The sequence below is a fragment of the Centruroides sculpturatus genome, unplaced genomic scaffold, assembly GCF_000671375.1.
Source record: "Centruroides sculpturatus isolate CEXI.00-Female unplaced genomic scaffold, Cexi_2.0 scaffold564, whole genome shotgun sequence".
Taxonomy (NCBI): domain Eukaryota; kingdom Metazoa; phylum Arthropoda; class Arachnida; order Scorpiones; family Buthidae; genus Centruroides; species Centruroides sculpturatus.
The window spans coordinates 111,970-129,454 of NW_019384878.1; the positions used below are offsets into that span (position 1 = coordinate 111,970).

Below are 17,485 nucleotides of genomic sequence, written 5' to 3' on the forward strand. Positions count from 1 at the left end.
AAATGAATTAAAACATGTTAAGTATTGTCAATATGCATTTGATCTGAAATGTGATAATGTCTGTGTTAACCCATACCATTATGAAAGAGTTGTATCACCTGGAATTGGTATGTTTTTGATATTTTTATTTTTATAACTTTAATGTAGAATCTCATATATTACTGATTTTTTTCCAGATTTATCCAGTCTCACATTACAACAAACAAGTAAGTTATAATGAAGGATTTTAACAACTTTTTTAGATTATACAAGTATGCTTTGAAGTAAGCTATTACTTACGAGTTTATATGACAAAAATTTTCACAAGTAATATTTATCTGGTATGGTATAAATAAAATATATTTTATCATCTTTGTTTACTTAAAACAAGTTCAGGTAAATTTAAAAGTTGTTTTCTTAATTTGAAATGTAAACATTTAGAATATTTTTTCAGAAATGAATGAAAAAATTAAACAAAATTCTACAATTTTTATTTACATTAAAGTAAAAAATATTAAACAGAACTGGAACATATTATGGAGAACTTTTCTCTTATTGTTTGTTATTGAATCAAAATATATTTTAAGATTATTTCTGTGATTAATACAAGAAAAGTCATTTAAGAAGTTAATAAAAATATTGACATAGATTGTTTATTACATAAGTATTTAAAGATGACTTCAAATGCCCCAACATCTGCAGATGCTTGCCTCAGCATTGTTCATAGCTTAATGTGTCATCGTCAAGGTGGAGAATCTGAGAGTTTTTCTAAAAGAGCTATTGAAAGTTTAGTGAAAAAGTTGAAAGAGAAACGTGATGAACTAGATAGCTTAATAACAGCTATTACAACAAATGGAGCACATCCAAGTAAATGTGTGACAATACAAAGGACTCTTGATGGAAGATTACAGGTTTGAAAATTTATTAAATGTTCTTCATATTGCTTTATAAAATATTCAAAATTATTATATTTCAAATTTTATTTGCAATACAGTGTTATGTAGGAAACAAATTTTATACAAAAATACATTTTATAATGAAATTATAAGAATATCATTATAATCATATGTCTTCTGTCTTTGTCTTGCAAAGATTCAATCCAACACAAAAACAGTTTACATATTTCATGAGGCTAAACAATTTGTTTAAAAGTTAAGAATTCAGTTTGTTGTTTTTTGAGTCATATGTGAGTGAAAGTGCTTTTAATTATTTTAAAATCTTTTCTTCTATCAAATTTTTTCTAGTAGTACAATGATGATGATATAGTTTTGTTANGTCTTGGTGATACATCTTGTCTTGATACTCACAGTTTACAACAGAATGGTAGTAATTCTATGGAATCTATCCAAACATCTCAGTCTTTTAATACAATTGGTAACTTTTAAAATATTGTTTTCAGTTATATGCTACATTCTCTCTCTGTTTAATATTAAAAATGATTGCTTAATCAAAATGAGAAATAAATAAAAGTAATGATAAATACTTATTTAGCAACAAATGTATGGGGTAGCAGTAGTGCAAATCTAGTTCAGCCATTAGTGCCAGCATCAGTCCCAACTGTTCCAGATGCTTCTTTGAGGCCTCAGCATCCAGGTTATTGTAAGAACAATTTAGTGAATTATAAGTTGAATTTTTAAGATTCTTATTTTAATAATTTTATTTGAAAGTAGTAAATGTAATTAATTATTTTTCAAGGGCAACATCCTAATCAATTACATAATGATATGACTTTGCAAGGAACATTATCAACTCAGCCAGGTATGTCTACAAAATAATTCTATGTAATATTCACAATTTCAGTTATATAGGGACTTTTGATTTTATTACAAATATAAACATCTGTAAGCCCAATAGTTAATTAAAGCCAAACTTGGCTTTAATGTGTTAATATTTAATTAATTATTATTAATTGTTAACAATTAAATATTAATAAATGTTAATAATATAACATTAGTGAGGTTGAGGCTGAAGTTTTAAACTCGAAAACATGTATATTGGACATTCAGTGCCACTTTCTTGTAAGCCTAGAAGTTTGACAATGGTGTTTGGATAGTCAGTAGAATCATGCTCGACATTCCAAACACTATTGTCAAACTTCTACGCTTACAGGAAAGCGGTGCTCAATGTACACGTTTTCACGTTTAAAACTTCGGCCTCAACCTCACTATTAATAAATTTAATTAGTAGTAGTAATTCAGCCTAATCTAATTCAGCAATTATTTGGTTTTGATTTTATTGTATTATGAATTATACATTTTACTTAGAACTATATAATTTATAATATTTAAAACTGAATTCAAAATGATTTTTAATGTAAAAATAAATTTTTACTACTAATTTATTAAAATGCTATTTCAGCAGCCTAATAGTGCCATTTTTTCCCAAACTTATCACAATGACTTCCATATATTATAACACTTTTTTATTCTTTTTAAGTTAACAAACTTTTTAACAACTAAAACAGCTGAAGAAGGACGATAAGAGTCCAAAATGCATTTTGTTAAAGATACGTAAAAAGAATTAAAAAATACTGTTATAATATACAGAAGTCATTGTGATAAGTTTGGGAAAAAACAGCATTATTAGGTTGCTGAAATAACATTTTAGTACAAGTCCAAACAAGAAGCTAAATGAAGAAAGAATTATTTGTTTTAAACATTTTTAGAATAATTATAATAATAATAATGATAGTTTAATATAACAAAATAGTAAACTGAACTAAATTTTATTTTACTATTCTGTTATATATTACTTTATTCAATTTTATAAAAATAAAGAAAAATGAGAGAAAATTTTGTAATTAAATTTTTAAACATAAATGAGTTCTTCATAATGTTTAATTAAAAATTCGCAGAACTGTGTAGTTTTAAAGTTAAAAGTTCAAAAAGATACTTTTAAATGTGAAATTTAATCTAATTAAAATTAATTTTACTTCTTAAAATTAAATTTTCATTTATAAGAGTAAATATAAAATTTCATATAAAATTAAGAAGCAATGAAATTTACTGAAATATTTCTTTATAAAGCTCCAGAATATTGGTGTTCCATTGCATATTTTGAACTTGATCAGCAAGTAGGAGAAACTTTTAAAGTCCCTTCAGCATATAGTAGTGTTATTATTGATGGCTATGTAGATCCTTCAGGAGGAAATCGATTTTGTTTGGGAGCTTTGTCAAATGTTCATCGGACAGAACATAGTGAGAAGGCCAGGTATGATACTGAAAGATATAACAAATATTTTATTTATTGAAATATGTATGAATTGATATTTTATATATAATATATATCTGCAGGCTACATATAGGCAAAGGAGTTCAACTTGATCTTAGAGGTGAAGGTGATGTTTGGGTTAGATGTCTTAGTGATCATAGTATATTTGTACAGAGCTATTATTTGGATAGAGAAGCAGGAAGAGCTCCTGGTGATGCTGTACACAAGATATACCAAAGTGCCTATATCAAAGTAAATAGCTGGACTTTAATTGATATTATTTTATGACTTATTCAAATATATAAAAATAAATAAATTTCATAAGAAAAAATAATGCTGATTGTTATTTTAGTTCTAATGAAAATTTCATTATGTTAAAAAAAATCACTATAATAGTATGGATTTATATGCCATTGCATTATAATACAGAAAAAAATCATGAAGAATAAATTGAGTTTGAATTATTACATCTTTATTAATAATTCATTTAAATTGAAAATAAACAATAATTTCAGGAAGAAATTTTCAGGAATTATAATTGAAGCTTTTGTATTAAAAAGTTTTCAAGTTATAAAGTTTGTGATGACATAAGATATATATTGTTTATTATATATATAATTATGTATTATGTTTTTAAAATATGACTACAGTCGACCCCCCTATAACGTACGTTCCTATAACGACAATTCCTATAACGTAGCGAAAAAATTGTAGCAACTTTCGTATAACGTACCTCCTATAACGTCGTTTCGCGACAAGATTGATAGAGTCTGGACCAATAGTGGATGAGCAGCCGAACTACTTTCCTCCGACCCTGCGCCACGCTACGGAGCGGCTAAATTGAGTTTGCTATCGTCTGTTTAGTATTATATATAAATTATATATAAATTAGGTACTGTACATATAATTATATATTAATTATATATAAATTAGGTACTGTATATATAATTATATATTAACTTAATTTATTGTAACTTTATTATAATTATATATATGCTTTCTGCCGCCTGGCAACACGCTACGGAGATTTTAGGCTAGTAAGTTGAGTTTATTATCGTCTGCACAGTATGTAAATTAGGTACCGTAAGTCTAATACAGCACTAATTTTATACATTTCTTGTGAAAGAAACACTTCTTATTCAACGTCCATAAAAATTATTTATATTAATGATGTCTCCAAAGGTCAAGTTATTTTTCCGCCAAAAATTCGTTATCAGAAATTGCGGCCGTCGTTTCGCGTGCTGTTCCGCGATGAAAACCAGCTTTAAGCAACGGCGTAGTCGAACGGTGTAAGTAATCCTACAATTTTTTGTTTATAGCATAGTTTATACAGATTATTCCCAAAAAATTATACGTATTTTGGAAATGTTGAGTGGAATTAGTCTAGAATCGGTTAATTTTATAGAAGAAAACCTTTCGAACAGCCTTAGTCCGTAAAGTTCCCACCTATCGGGCTGCGATTGGCTCATTCCTACAACGTAATTTTCGGTTAGCGTGGAACGTATCTAAGCGTTATAGGGGGGTCTACTGTATTATATTTTTCTTGAGGTTTTCATTATACATAAAGTTTGCTGTAAGAATACAGAATTTTTGAAGATTGATTTCTTAAAAATACAGAAAGTTTTGAAGATCTAATGATCTATGAACTATATGTCAAAATATAACAAGTTTTGACCTAAAATATTTATTAAACAACATATATATATGTATTGCATACAATTCTCTATGATAATGTCTTGAAAGATATATGTATAAGTTAATTAATATGTTGATAATTAGAGATTGAAGTAAATGATTAATTATAGTATTAAAATTCCTGGAGAAGCAAGACCACAGACTATCTTGGTCTCTCTCTTATTGAAATGCTATTAAAATCTCTGATGGCAAATCTAGATATTAGTTTTTGGAATGCAAATTGGCTTGTTTGCTGTCATGAGCTCATATTTGAGTACCTAGCACAAGTTTTTGGGAACAATGAAAACTTTATGGAATAGAATAGTTCCTAATTCTTACATTTGAATACCTCCCATCTGTAGTTGGCATTATTTTAGGTTAATTCAATAATACACTTCTTGCCTGGTGTACAATTAAATTTGTAAGTGCTATATTGGCTTTTCATTGTTGCTAGGCTTATTACACCATCATTCAGTACAAGACCAGCTTTATAAAATCACTTTTCCTAAAGCTGGTCTTGTACTGAATGATGGTCTAATAAGCCTAGCAACAACAAAAAGCCAAAGAGTTGATGAAGGACTAAATGTCCAAAATGCATTCATTTTGGACATTTAGTCCCTCATCAACTCTTTATGATGTAACTACAAGTAAAACAGCAAGGCCGATTTTTGGGACAATACTGTCTCAAGACTCATGGTTTGATCCGATCGTTCAAACTTCACTGGCCATGACCGTGAGGCATTTTCGGTGAAATTAACCTATCCAATGTCAATTTCTGTCCATTTCATGTTGCTCCAGGTTGAATTTTTATTGATGCCTAACAAAACTTTCCCAATTTTGTAAAAAAAAGTCATGGCTATTGTATCATCCGAAATTATTTTTTTATTTTGCATAAACAAAATAAATATATTAATAAATGTAAAAACAAAAAAAATTATATTTCAGAAGTTACTTTTAATATAAAGTTATAACAATTAGTGCCATCTAGTTTCAAAAATATTATGATGCTGAAATGAGATATATCTGGTGAACCAGTCAAGGTCAGCAGGTTGAGACCAGAAAGGTAAATGGGTTTTTTCAAAGATTTGTTCGTCAAAATTTGATTTTGCAACATTTGCATTTCCAACTTTTCAACAATATACACATGTGCAAATCTCGCACTAGTGCCTGTTTGTAGAAAGAGTGTCACCATTTTGTATTTTATTTTGACTTGGTTCTCAGTCCCCTGACTAGCTACAAGTCTGGGTTTTTTTATGTGCACATGATTTGGGCACCAAATACTCTGTACCAAAAATCAACTCCTGACTTGTTTCCCTTATACATCTAAGATGTGTACTCGTAACAGCACCATGATTTTATAAATGAGACATAGTCTTGTCAATAATGCATACAAGTTTAATTATGTTAACAGGAAAAATCTATTTTAAGAAATTTTGTAATTTAACTTACATATTTATGAAATGTACAGTAAGGATGACAATTGGTACAAAACCTGAGTACAAATTATTGATTTCCCAGTATTTGCTATAATAACAGTAGAATGTTAACAATTTAAAAATACAGTATATATAATGTAAATGTAAAAATTGTAAATTTACATTAAACATGTCAGTATGATACATAAAGTAATATAAATAAGACAAGCAGTGAAAGGCAAACAGTATACACAATGAAGGACACTGTTAAAACTACAACATAGCTAACAGTTTTACCGTTAAAACAATGAAATAAAAACCTTTTTTCACCATTAAGACACCAAGACCATAAACTTGTCTACAGTGGAACTATAATATGATGAAGCGATTCGTAGAAAAAAAAAAACAGAAATTTGCCGCCATTTTTTCCTTTTATTTATACACTCCCCCTTCCTCCATCCCCCTTTTGGTCAGATATGGGTATCATGTTTCATGTAATTTTAGACTAAAATTGTTATCCATAATTTTATTTTTATTTTTAATTACAGTTGTCCCTCTATAGTCCGACATTTTTTTAATCTGACATGCTCAGTAGTCCGACGCACCTCCCGTCAAGGTACCCGTCCCCGTTATGTGTCTGCTTGCACAGAAGCATGTCGCGATATGAATCTCCCCATCCAATTCTTACTCGATGACACACATTTCGTGTGTTTTATGTGAGCAATTCTGAGAGAAAAAATCGGCCCGGAGCGGGACTCGAACCCACAACTCCTGCTTACCGTGCAGATGCGTTGCCAGTTGCGTTGCCAATTACATCTGCACGGTAAGCAGGAGTTGTGGGTGAGCAGTTCTGTTCGAACAGTTGAAGTAGAGAATATTGTAAGTTACTGCTAGCAAAACAATGCGAAATATGTAATTATTTTCGGTAATCCGGACACTTTTGGTAATCTGACACACCTTTGGTCCTATACCTGTCGGATTATCAAGGGACAACTGTATTTCCAAATGCTCATACCATCTTCTTTTTTGTGTTAGATTCTTTTTTGACTATTTTAACAGTGTCTATACTTATTTGACATCCTTCACTGTTACAATGAACTGCTACGGCTGAGTTGTTGTTGTTATACTTAAGTGTGGATATGTGTTCTTTAAGATAAATCTTCAAATTCCTGCCAGTTTCCCTTATATAAAATTTAGGTATGGTACAGCTGCATTCTAATTTGTAAATAATGTTTTTTGATCCCATATATTGCATATCTTCTTAGCACAACTGTTGTAGAGATTGAGGCAAAGGACCTGGATTAGACTCAATCCCAGCAATTATTAATAAATCCAGCAATCAAAATCCAGGATAACCTATTAACAAATGTTCAATACTTTCTGGCATAATTCAACTTCTTATGGTCTTCCAATTCACTCAAAACACTCAATTATCAAGCTTCACCAAAAGTTCACCCATACTTCCAGTGGCTAGCACTCACCCTCCCAAAAATAGTGTATTTAATAACCTTCAAAAATTTTCATGGCACACTGGTTGAAAATCACTGCTCTAGATGCTTATAGATATTTAAATGAATACTCTTTATATTGCTCAACTAGTAATTTGAGAGAATATGATTTATTTTTTTACTTAATTTCATTTTGTAACTTATTTGAATAAATTGCCAAAAGTTTGCTTATAGCATATTTTTTTGTTTTTTTCAGGTATTTGATCTCCGTCAATGCCATAGACAGATGCAGCAACAAGCAGCTACAGCCCAGGCAGCTGCTGCTGCTCAAGCTGCAGCAGTTGCTGGACATATGCCTGGTCCCTCTTCAGTTGGTGGAATTGCACCAGCCATAAGTAAGAATTTATTTTTTAATTAATGTATGCCTAATACATCATTTACTAATGCTCACTGCTACAAATATGAAAGAGAAAAATAAATTCAGAAATCTAATCTAAATATTTGATCAGTTATTTTATTATTATGTGACTGAATAGAATGTTTAAGTTAAACAGTGGGTAAATGCTAAAAATGAAGTCGTGCATCTTGAAATGCATTAATTATTTTGAACATTAATAATTTTAACATTTAATCCACTATAGATGCTATAATGTTGAGTTAATGTTTTTTCCTTTTTTTTTTTCAAAATATAAAGCAGTTGAAAAATAAGAATTTGTCAATAGATATCACTGCTATATAATGGTAAAATTTTGTTATTTTGAGAATACTTTAATTAGTATGTGTAACATACATTTATAATATATTCAATGATTTGCATAATTTTCTATACGCTATAACTCTGTGTCAAAAAATCGTCACAATCTTACAATTTTTAAACTTTCAATGTTAAAAATTATAAAATTTTAAATCATATTTGCTATTAATTTGTTAAGTATCTAATTAACCTGTTATTTGACTGTACAGTACTTTTTTGAAAGTACTGTACAGTGAAATAACAGGTTAAATACTGTATTTGGAAATGCTAAGTAGTTTTTTAAATTTGTCATTTTAAGAAATTCAAAAAATTGCAATATATCATTTATTGTTTCTAAAAATTGAAATATTTAAAATTATTATTATTACTTGTTGTTACAAAGATGTATTTTTTGACATGTTCAAAAACATGTCAAAAAATACATCTTATACAAAATACAAAAAACATCTTATAAACGTGTGTGATATATATTGCAATGGGACAGAAGAGAGACTTATCACCTGGAATGAGAAAATTTATCCAAATTTTATGAAATGAACAAAATCTCAATTGAAAACTGCCAAAATCATTAACTGTTCACAATCTGCAGTATCAAAAATCTTAAAACAAATGAATTTGGAAAAGAAAATTATAAATGATAAATGACATTTCCATTTGTAAAGAAGATAAAATAATTCATTAAAATTGTGAAAGAAAATGTTCAACAAGTATGACAGATGATTGTAAACTAAAGGCAATATTAAGAATCATTTTAAATCAAGTAGATATTATCATTCTGTGTGGAAAAAGAAAAATTGTAAATGTGTCCCACAGTACAAGTTTTTGGACTTCATGACCTTTAAAAGTTGTTCCAAAACATAAAGCACTTCTGTTTAAGAAACAAAGACTGAAGTGAGTTCAGTGATGTCACTTCACGCCAACGTTTATTATATGATTATAACACTAACGTGTTGTGGCATTACAGGAGTGGAGTCTTGGAGAATGAACTCGTCTGACTTTAGAAAATGAACTCGTCTGCTAGTACTTTCAGTAGTATATAACTACCATCTTCAGGCGGTCTATTGAATACAACAGATTAAGATTTTCTAACACTAATCCAATGGTTTCACAAATTTCGGATTTTCAAAATTGTTATAATCATACAATTAAAAATCGCATTGCATCTCATTCATCCACAGAAAATAGTTCTTTGTTATTTATAAAATCATTAATGAAATACTAGTCACTTAGCAATGATTATAAATATAATTATTTCATATTTGTTAAGTTGTTATTTTAATGAATATTTGCACATTCTGAATCATTAGAAATAAATTTTTCCTGTTATGCGCACTATAATGTTTTTGTTTCTTTTTCCATTCATTACAATAACTATCGTTATTTCAAACTGTGTTGTTGAATTACAAAAATGGAAAACTTGAATGTAAACATCGGCAAGGAAAATCTCTGAGGAGCTCGGATAAACAAATAGTATTAAATTTGTTTAATTCTTTAACTGAAACGAATCCAGAAATCTGCGTGAAGGATATAGTGAAAATGGTAGAAACTACTGTATATTTATGCGATGGAAATAATTTAAATGGCTACATAAAAATGTTAAAGTAGGCTATAATAACTTTTCTAAGTACAGATAACCCCCGTATAACATGAAACTTCTATAGCACGGATTCACTCTAACACAGTTCGAGAATTGGGAACATCCCCTGTATAACATGGTGGTTTTATAGTACGGGTTCACTCTAACACGGTTTGGGAATTGGGTAATGTATAACATGAAATGCAATAAAGGGTGCGTTCTTTTATACTTCTGCATAACTCTGTGCGAGCATTCTAATTGTTTTTGTGACTACTTTGAATGCTCTTTCAACAATAATCCATTTAATGATTAAATTTTACAATTGGAATCCTTTTGCCTCTAAAAGCTCATTTTAGAATTATAGATTCCTCCATCATGATACTATCGATAGTGCGGGCACTGCCATCTTTCTTTCACTGTTGTTCCTAAATGCCTACAAACAGCAGTGCACTCCCGTTGCAGAGCAACCGCTATTAACGAACGCACCCAAAAACTGTTACCAGTTGATGACGCTCATGCTGAGATCATCATATAGGATGAATAATCCTCTGGTAAAATATTTACTTAAATAATAAATAAGTATTTTACCTATGAAAAAAATGAATAATAAATCTTATTTAAATAAGGACTTAACAGCATACTTTTTAATTTTTAGAACGTAACCTCCCTTTTCACACTAGTTCTTTGTTTCATATAACATGGCAATTTTTTGGAACGTAACTCCCATGTTATACGGGGGTTACCTGTACTGTATTATCTCTGTAATTTTTAAATTGTTGTGATAACTCTGACCTATATTAATTAACACGTGCAGAGAAAGGGGCTTAACTGGTCAACACATGTTGAGCCATTTCTGATTGTGATTTGACCAATGAAAGTCTCCAGCAGATTAATAGAACAAAATCTTTGTTTAAAGTAGGTGCCAAGTTATGATAAATAGACTATAAATATTTAACAAATTGTTAGTGGATATGACTTAAGTTTTTGTAATTTTAACATTTAAAGTTAGAAAAGACTGGAATTTTTAAGATTATGATAGACTTATCTTTAGATTATTAATTTTATTTTTGCATTCTCTCAAGGAACACTCAAATTGCAAACAATTCAATTGTAGAAAATTGAATGCACATTTTATGCATTTTAAAATTTGAAATTTATTAGTGATATAGTTTATTCTGTTATTGTAAACAAATAATTTTTGCTTGTGTTGTAGGTTTGTCTGCCGCAGCAGGAGTCGGTGTGGACGACTTGAGACGTTTTTGTATATTACGCCTAAGTTTTGTAAAAGGTTGGGGACCTGATTATCCCCGACAGAGCATAAAAGAGACTCCCTGCTGGATTGAAGTACATCTGCACAGGGCATTACAACTGTTGGATGAAGTTTTGCACACCATGCCCCATCATAATCCCCAACCCCATGAATAATATACAAATATCCATTATCTAAATATTGTATATTATTTTTTCTAATTTTACTCAAATTCTGAACAACAATTATATGCATAAATTCATTTAAATAAATAAATAATTAGATATTTATATTTTGATTTTGCATGCACTCGTCTACACTCGATGACAAAACTTTGTAATATACAGCATTTGTTTCATTTACATTTTAATCATCTGGACATAATTTTAAATCATAAATTCATTTCATTAAATTACTTTTTATTATAATATAAACAATACAATTGTATGTTTGTTCATTCTTTTGTATGTTTCTTGAAGTTTTTCAGATTTTATAAATTTTGCGAATATAAAAATATCGAAAGAGTGTCAACTAAATTACTTTAGCCGTCTTACAATATACAAGATAACTATAAATTGGAAAGTGCCATGCCATCAAATTCTCTCTAAGGAAACTATGTGTATCTTTATTGTTTTTAAGTAGTTTTATTCATTTTTTTTATTGATTATAAAGTATGTAAGCTATAAATAAAAAATATTGTGTATATAGCACTGTATTCTATATTGATTTTAGCTATTAAACAGTTGTTTTAATTGTCTTCTATATATATTAAAAAACACATTTCTGTAAGAAATATACAAAAGTGAAATCGATTATTAATTTTAAATGTTAATAAATCAAAATTTTGTCATTTAATTTCTTATTTGTAAATAGCAAAATGCAATACCATTTCTGTTGCAGAAGGATGCAAATCATAATTATCGGTTTGTGTGGTCGAAACTAAATTGCTGTTTGTTTCGTGATTGATTGAGCAGAGCATCTGGCTAGAATCACAGAAGAAATAAATTGTTTTTGTAAAAAGTTGTCACAATCTTTTGACAGAATATTATGTTTACTATAAACAGATAAATTTAAATTATTCTAATCTAAATTGCAATGCAACATTTTGAAGTAATGAATTGTATAATAATAAAATTGCAATCTCTTTTTACTTTTGTAATTTTTATTTAGGAAAACATGATGAAGAAATTCTAATAAATTATCACTAAAATTTGATAATTTTTTTCATATTAAGAAATATGCAAATATCTATTTAAATTTTGTTTTTTCTGTTCGGAAAGTGAAGTTGCTTAACATAGATCTTTGTATGTATTGTCAATTGCATAATATTTTTATAATTATCTTGTATATTTATATAATTGTCTCGTAACATGATGTACTTTATGTGAACGGTCAAATAATGTAACTGGATAGAACTATAGAAGAAAATAAAAATTTATAATTGATTAAATTTGGGAACATAACTCATTTTAATTCGTCTAAAAATTAGTAGTAATATCATCATTTATCAAGATTTAAATACAAAAAATATTTCCATTTTAAAATACAATTCCTTTATTTATATTTTGATATACTGCTGTTAATTTGTAAATTATATAGATTTCTTTTTAAAAGTATAACAACTAAAATATTTAATATATTACAAAGCTATGAATTTTTCCGCAAATATAAGCTTGAATTGTTTGTGTTGTGACAAGTCTTACCCAAGCCTGTTTATTTTAGAAATGATTAGTACAATCACTATTGAACTTATTAATTGAGCATGTGCTGGTTTAGTGGTTACTAAAAACAGATTGATGAAAACAAATAATTTTATATACTGAAATTGATAATACCCAATGATACATGCCTGAAAATTATATTTGAGACTACAGTTGTGGCTAACATGTTATGGTGATAACTGCAAAATGCTTGCAACCAACTTGTGTTATGTAAATTTAAATGTAACATCAGTGTTTTAATATTTTTCCATTTTAATTCTATTACTGTATTTAACCATGCCTGTAAAAATATTGCACTTTGTCCTATATTACATCTTTATGCTGATGATGCATGCAAAGCTGTATTTTTACAGTCTGTTCCAGAATTCTGTATTTCAGAGTGAAAGAAAAGAAATTATATGTATTGGGTCATGTGGTAAGCAAAAGATTTTATTTATACTAGTAGTAAAAGACAAAATGTTTACTTGCTTCTCAAGTAAAAGCTAAAGTGATATGATAAACACTAGCAATTTGTTTTGTTTGCAAATGATTTAAAATTTTCAAGTTACTACTATAGTGACTTGATTCACCAAAAAGTGTGCACAATGTTACATATTTTTGGGGAGTACAAGACAAAGCTAAAAGAAAAAGTAGTAAGAAAATATGATTATTCTATTAAGATTTTTAGATTTGTCATCCATTCAACATTTTCATCCTCAAAATTTTTCAGTGCTGTTTCTTAACAAGAAAAACATTTTTGTGTGATATCTAGCAGATCCAATTTTTAAGTCAGTATTCTGAAAATTTGGATAGTTGATCAGATAACAGCTTGTATGTCTTTGCAATTGAGCATTGGTTAGATTTCTGGTTTCTTTGTCTTCTGAAGGAAAATGGTCCATTTTATAATTGGCCGTTGAAGGCAAGAGTAAAACAGATTGGTGTCCATTATTTTTCTGGCCATTTTTTCCACTCGTGTTGTTCGAGACTTCTCCAATTAGACAATCAACTATAGACATTCTTTCTGAATAGAAGGGAATAATATCATCAAGAAATATAGAAGGAAATCAAGATACATGAGATTGGTACAAGATACATGAGATTGGAATACAAGATACATTTTTATCTCCATCCAATACATCATTAACTTATTTTTCCATTCTTTTATTATTATTTTTATTGCCTGCTTTATTTTGTCAGATTGTTTTTCAGTTATTTCCATATTATTATTTTTCATCATCTGCACCCAAAATCAGGATGTAGCACAAAACTAGTCATTGTTCTAAAACTTTAACAAAAATTCCAACTGCTTATTTCCTGCCATTTTTATGATGGTTTTATGTTTGACTCAGAATGCACAACAGCTTTTATCATACTAAACTCAAGCATAAGCTTTTCTTTTTACTTCATAGTCAAAGCTTATGCTTAACTTTAAATGGGTCTAGGTGTAATTCAAATGTATAGTTGAAAACACATTTTAACAGCACAAGTGATAAAAAGTTGTTGCAGCATGTACCAAAAAATAACAATGAACACGAATGTTTTTCACCACCATCTTCGATAACCAATCATAAAATGCAATTAAGGTTTTGCAATATTTATGAAATCGTTTCAACATTATTTAAAAATAATTTTTCTACGTAATGTATAAAAATCTAAAAAGAAATGACAATACAAACAAGTCTGGGAAGGAATTATATTTACATATAATTCCTTTCATTCTAGAGGCCTTCCCAGACTTCTCTTCCCTTTTCCATTATATTTACATATAATTCCTTTCATTCTAAAATTTTATTATTTTTATGTTAAATAAATTATATGATTTGAAGTTTTTAGTAAATTTTTTACTAAAAACTACCAATCCTATTTTATTTTTCTTATGATGTCAAAATGATGACATTAATCAATTTTTGTTATTGAACTTGTCAATTCTTTACACAGTTCTATCTATCTGTATATATTTTTTAATATATTTATATTAAAAATGACTAAATGAATGTCTTGGGCTAGATTCAGGCTCAACCCCAAGTCTTATCTTTAACTATTACAATTTTAAGATGTTTTGTCACTATGTTATCTTGTGCATGCAAACAAATACATCTATGCTTTTCTGAGATAATGAGAAATGAATTTTGGCAAAGTCTAACTATATATGCAGCAAATACCCAATGATTTCAATATAAAAATAAATTTCTAATTTTCTCTCTTCTTTACTAATGAGTATTAATAAGCTAATATGAATTGGATAAAGAAGGAAAAATTTATCATCTGAGAAACAACAGAGATAGCACATCCTCTCAAACGGGTAATCCTTCTCGTGCTATTCTCTGCCAATTCAACCAGAACTCTATCTCTGAATGACTTATTCAATTCTTAAGGTCTTACAACTTCCATCCCCATAGACAGATATTTTTGATGATGGATCATTTAGATTAGAAGTTTGAAATGTTAAAACTTTATCAGATTATCTGGGAAATGATTTCTTTTTCTATTTTTAATAAGTACATTTCTGTCTGTTGTGAGTCAAATGCATTTATTTATCTATCAAACTTTTGTATAATATTAATTCAAAGTTTAAAACATCATGACTTTAGCATAAATTATTTTTGATTTCTTTTATTAAATGTATATAAATGATTCCTATCTGTGATCATTAATAAAAAGTTTTCCATTTAAACAATGGGTAAGACTTATTTGGATAATGGTTTATTATTATTAAGAGCATTAATAATAAGATCTATTATTATGTACTGCACATAATATACAATAGTATGTCAAGGGTAGCTCTACTTTTGGCCATGTTTTAAAAATGTGACTTCTATTTTATTGATCACCTACTACATAATTAATATTGTGATAGTTGAAAAAAACACAAAAAAGAGTCAAAATACTCAATTGAATCAAACTGTTTTTTCTTTTGTAAATCAGATTTAAAATAAAATCTAAGTTTTCATAATTTACACTGTGACAAACGTAGAGCTACCAAATATGCAGATTTGTCCAGTATTTTTAGGACAAAATATTAGTAACCAGAGCTTCTGATCACTGCATCACATCTACATTCCATTGAATCAACTAAGTTGTCAAGCACTGATTGAGAAATCTCATAACATGCTTTTTGGATGGCAGAACACAATTCATCCTGATTCAAATATGTATTCTGGCATATATGGAGCTCAACTTCATCTCAAAGATTCTCTATGGGGTTTAGGTCTGGCAATTGGACTGGCCATGTCATAAGATTCATCCTTTTCTGTTGAAACCATTGCTTCATTGCTTTACCAAATTTCCTGTGTGCTTTGGGTTGTTGTCCTGTTGGAAGATCCATCCCCTTAGCATTGAACAATGTGCATGAGGAAGCATTTGATTCTGCTATATATCCCAATAAATGGTTTGATCCATTATTTCATAATTCTATGAATTGGACCAATTCCTTTTGCAGAGAAACATCCCCATACCATTATGCAGCCACCACCATGCTTTATTGTAGGAACTGTGTATTTTGGGTCATATCTCTTGTTCACTGGTCATCTGATGTATCATATACCATCACTAGAAAAGACATTGAATTTAGATTCATCACTTCATAACACCTTGGACCATTTTTGTTTGTTTCTGATTTACTTCTGGCCACTACACTACTGTAAATGTGTAATGTCAAAACCATGACATAAGTTAGGACATTGTTTGTTATTAAAATATGAATTTAAATTATAGATAATCTAAAAACCAAGAACTTATTGTACTTTACAAATTGTCTATAACAATCTGTTAACAATTAATTTTCATTATGAATAAATGAGAAAATAATTTTTCATAAGCTAATTATTATATAAAATAATTTTATAATTATAAAGAAATAACCAAATAATTTAATTTTAAATTAAAAATTTAAAGTTACTGTATCTTAAGAAATATCTCTAAGATATCAAAAAACCTGTCAGTCTAATATGTATGTGTGTATATANAAAAGTATACACAATAAAACCATTTGATATATATATACACACACAAATGGTTTTATTGTGATATATATATGTATATCAAATATAATATATATATATATATATTAAATTTTGACAGTTTTCTGATATCTTGATGATTTTCTATGTATGCAAATACACACACACAAAAAAAAACTAAATGAAAATTTTGTCAAATTGATAAGTTGGGAGCATTGTTACAAACAACTTGCTTTTTAGTAGGACTGTGGAGTTGCAGCCAGAAGCAAATTCATTGCTAGAAGTTAGTAAAAATGGACTGACTGTTTTTTATTGGGCTGCAATTTGAAAAAATTTTTAATCTATAAATTCTCATTGTCACCTATCTATCTTTCCTTAATCTCAAGAACAGAGTTAGATAGATGAAAGACGAGACCAGATATGAAAACATTAGGGCAGGAGACCCCAATTAACTATATATGAATTTCTGATGTAAACTGGAAGTCATGTTATTTCAATTCAAAAATCTTTCCCTGAAAGGT

General features: G+C 28.6%; 1 protein-coding gene across 1 annotated transcript; it reads left to right on the top strand.

Moving 5' to 3' along the window:
* The first annotated feature begins 1,260 nt into the window (after positions 1–1,260).
* LOC111630983 (mothers against decapentaplegic homolog 4-like) lies at positions 1,261–12,766 on the top strand. The gene is made up of 7 exons (XM_023375161.1): positions 1,261–1,353; positions 1,471–1,578; positions 1,675–1,737; positions 3,006–3,189; positions 3,273–3,441; positions 7,983–8,121; positions 11,270–12,766. Exons 1-7 carry the CDS (start codon positions 1,314–1,316, stop codon positions 11,479–11,481), a joined length of 915 nt encoding a protein of 304 aa, XP_023230929.1. The 5' UTR covers positions 1,261–1,313; the 3' UTR covers positions 11,482–12,766.
* The last annotated feature ends 4,719 nt before the right edge of the window (positions 12,767–17,485 follow it).

Excerpts from the sequence above, each read along its gene's own strand:
- LOC111630983 (XM_023375161.1), top strand. The coding sequence starts at position 1,314 with ATGGAATCTATCCAAACATCTCAGTCTTTTAATACAATTG. Across the intron at positions 1,354-1,470 it reads TCAGTCTTTTAATACAATTG|CAACAAATGTATGGGGTAGC; the intron begins GTAACTTTTAAA and ends ATACTTATTTAG. Across the intron at positions 3,190-3,272 it reads GAACATAGTGAGAAGGCCAG|GCTACATATAGGCAAAGGAG; the intron begins GTATGATACTGA and ends ATATATCTGCAG.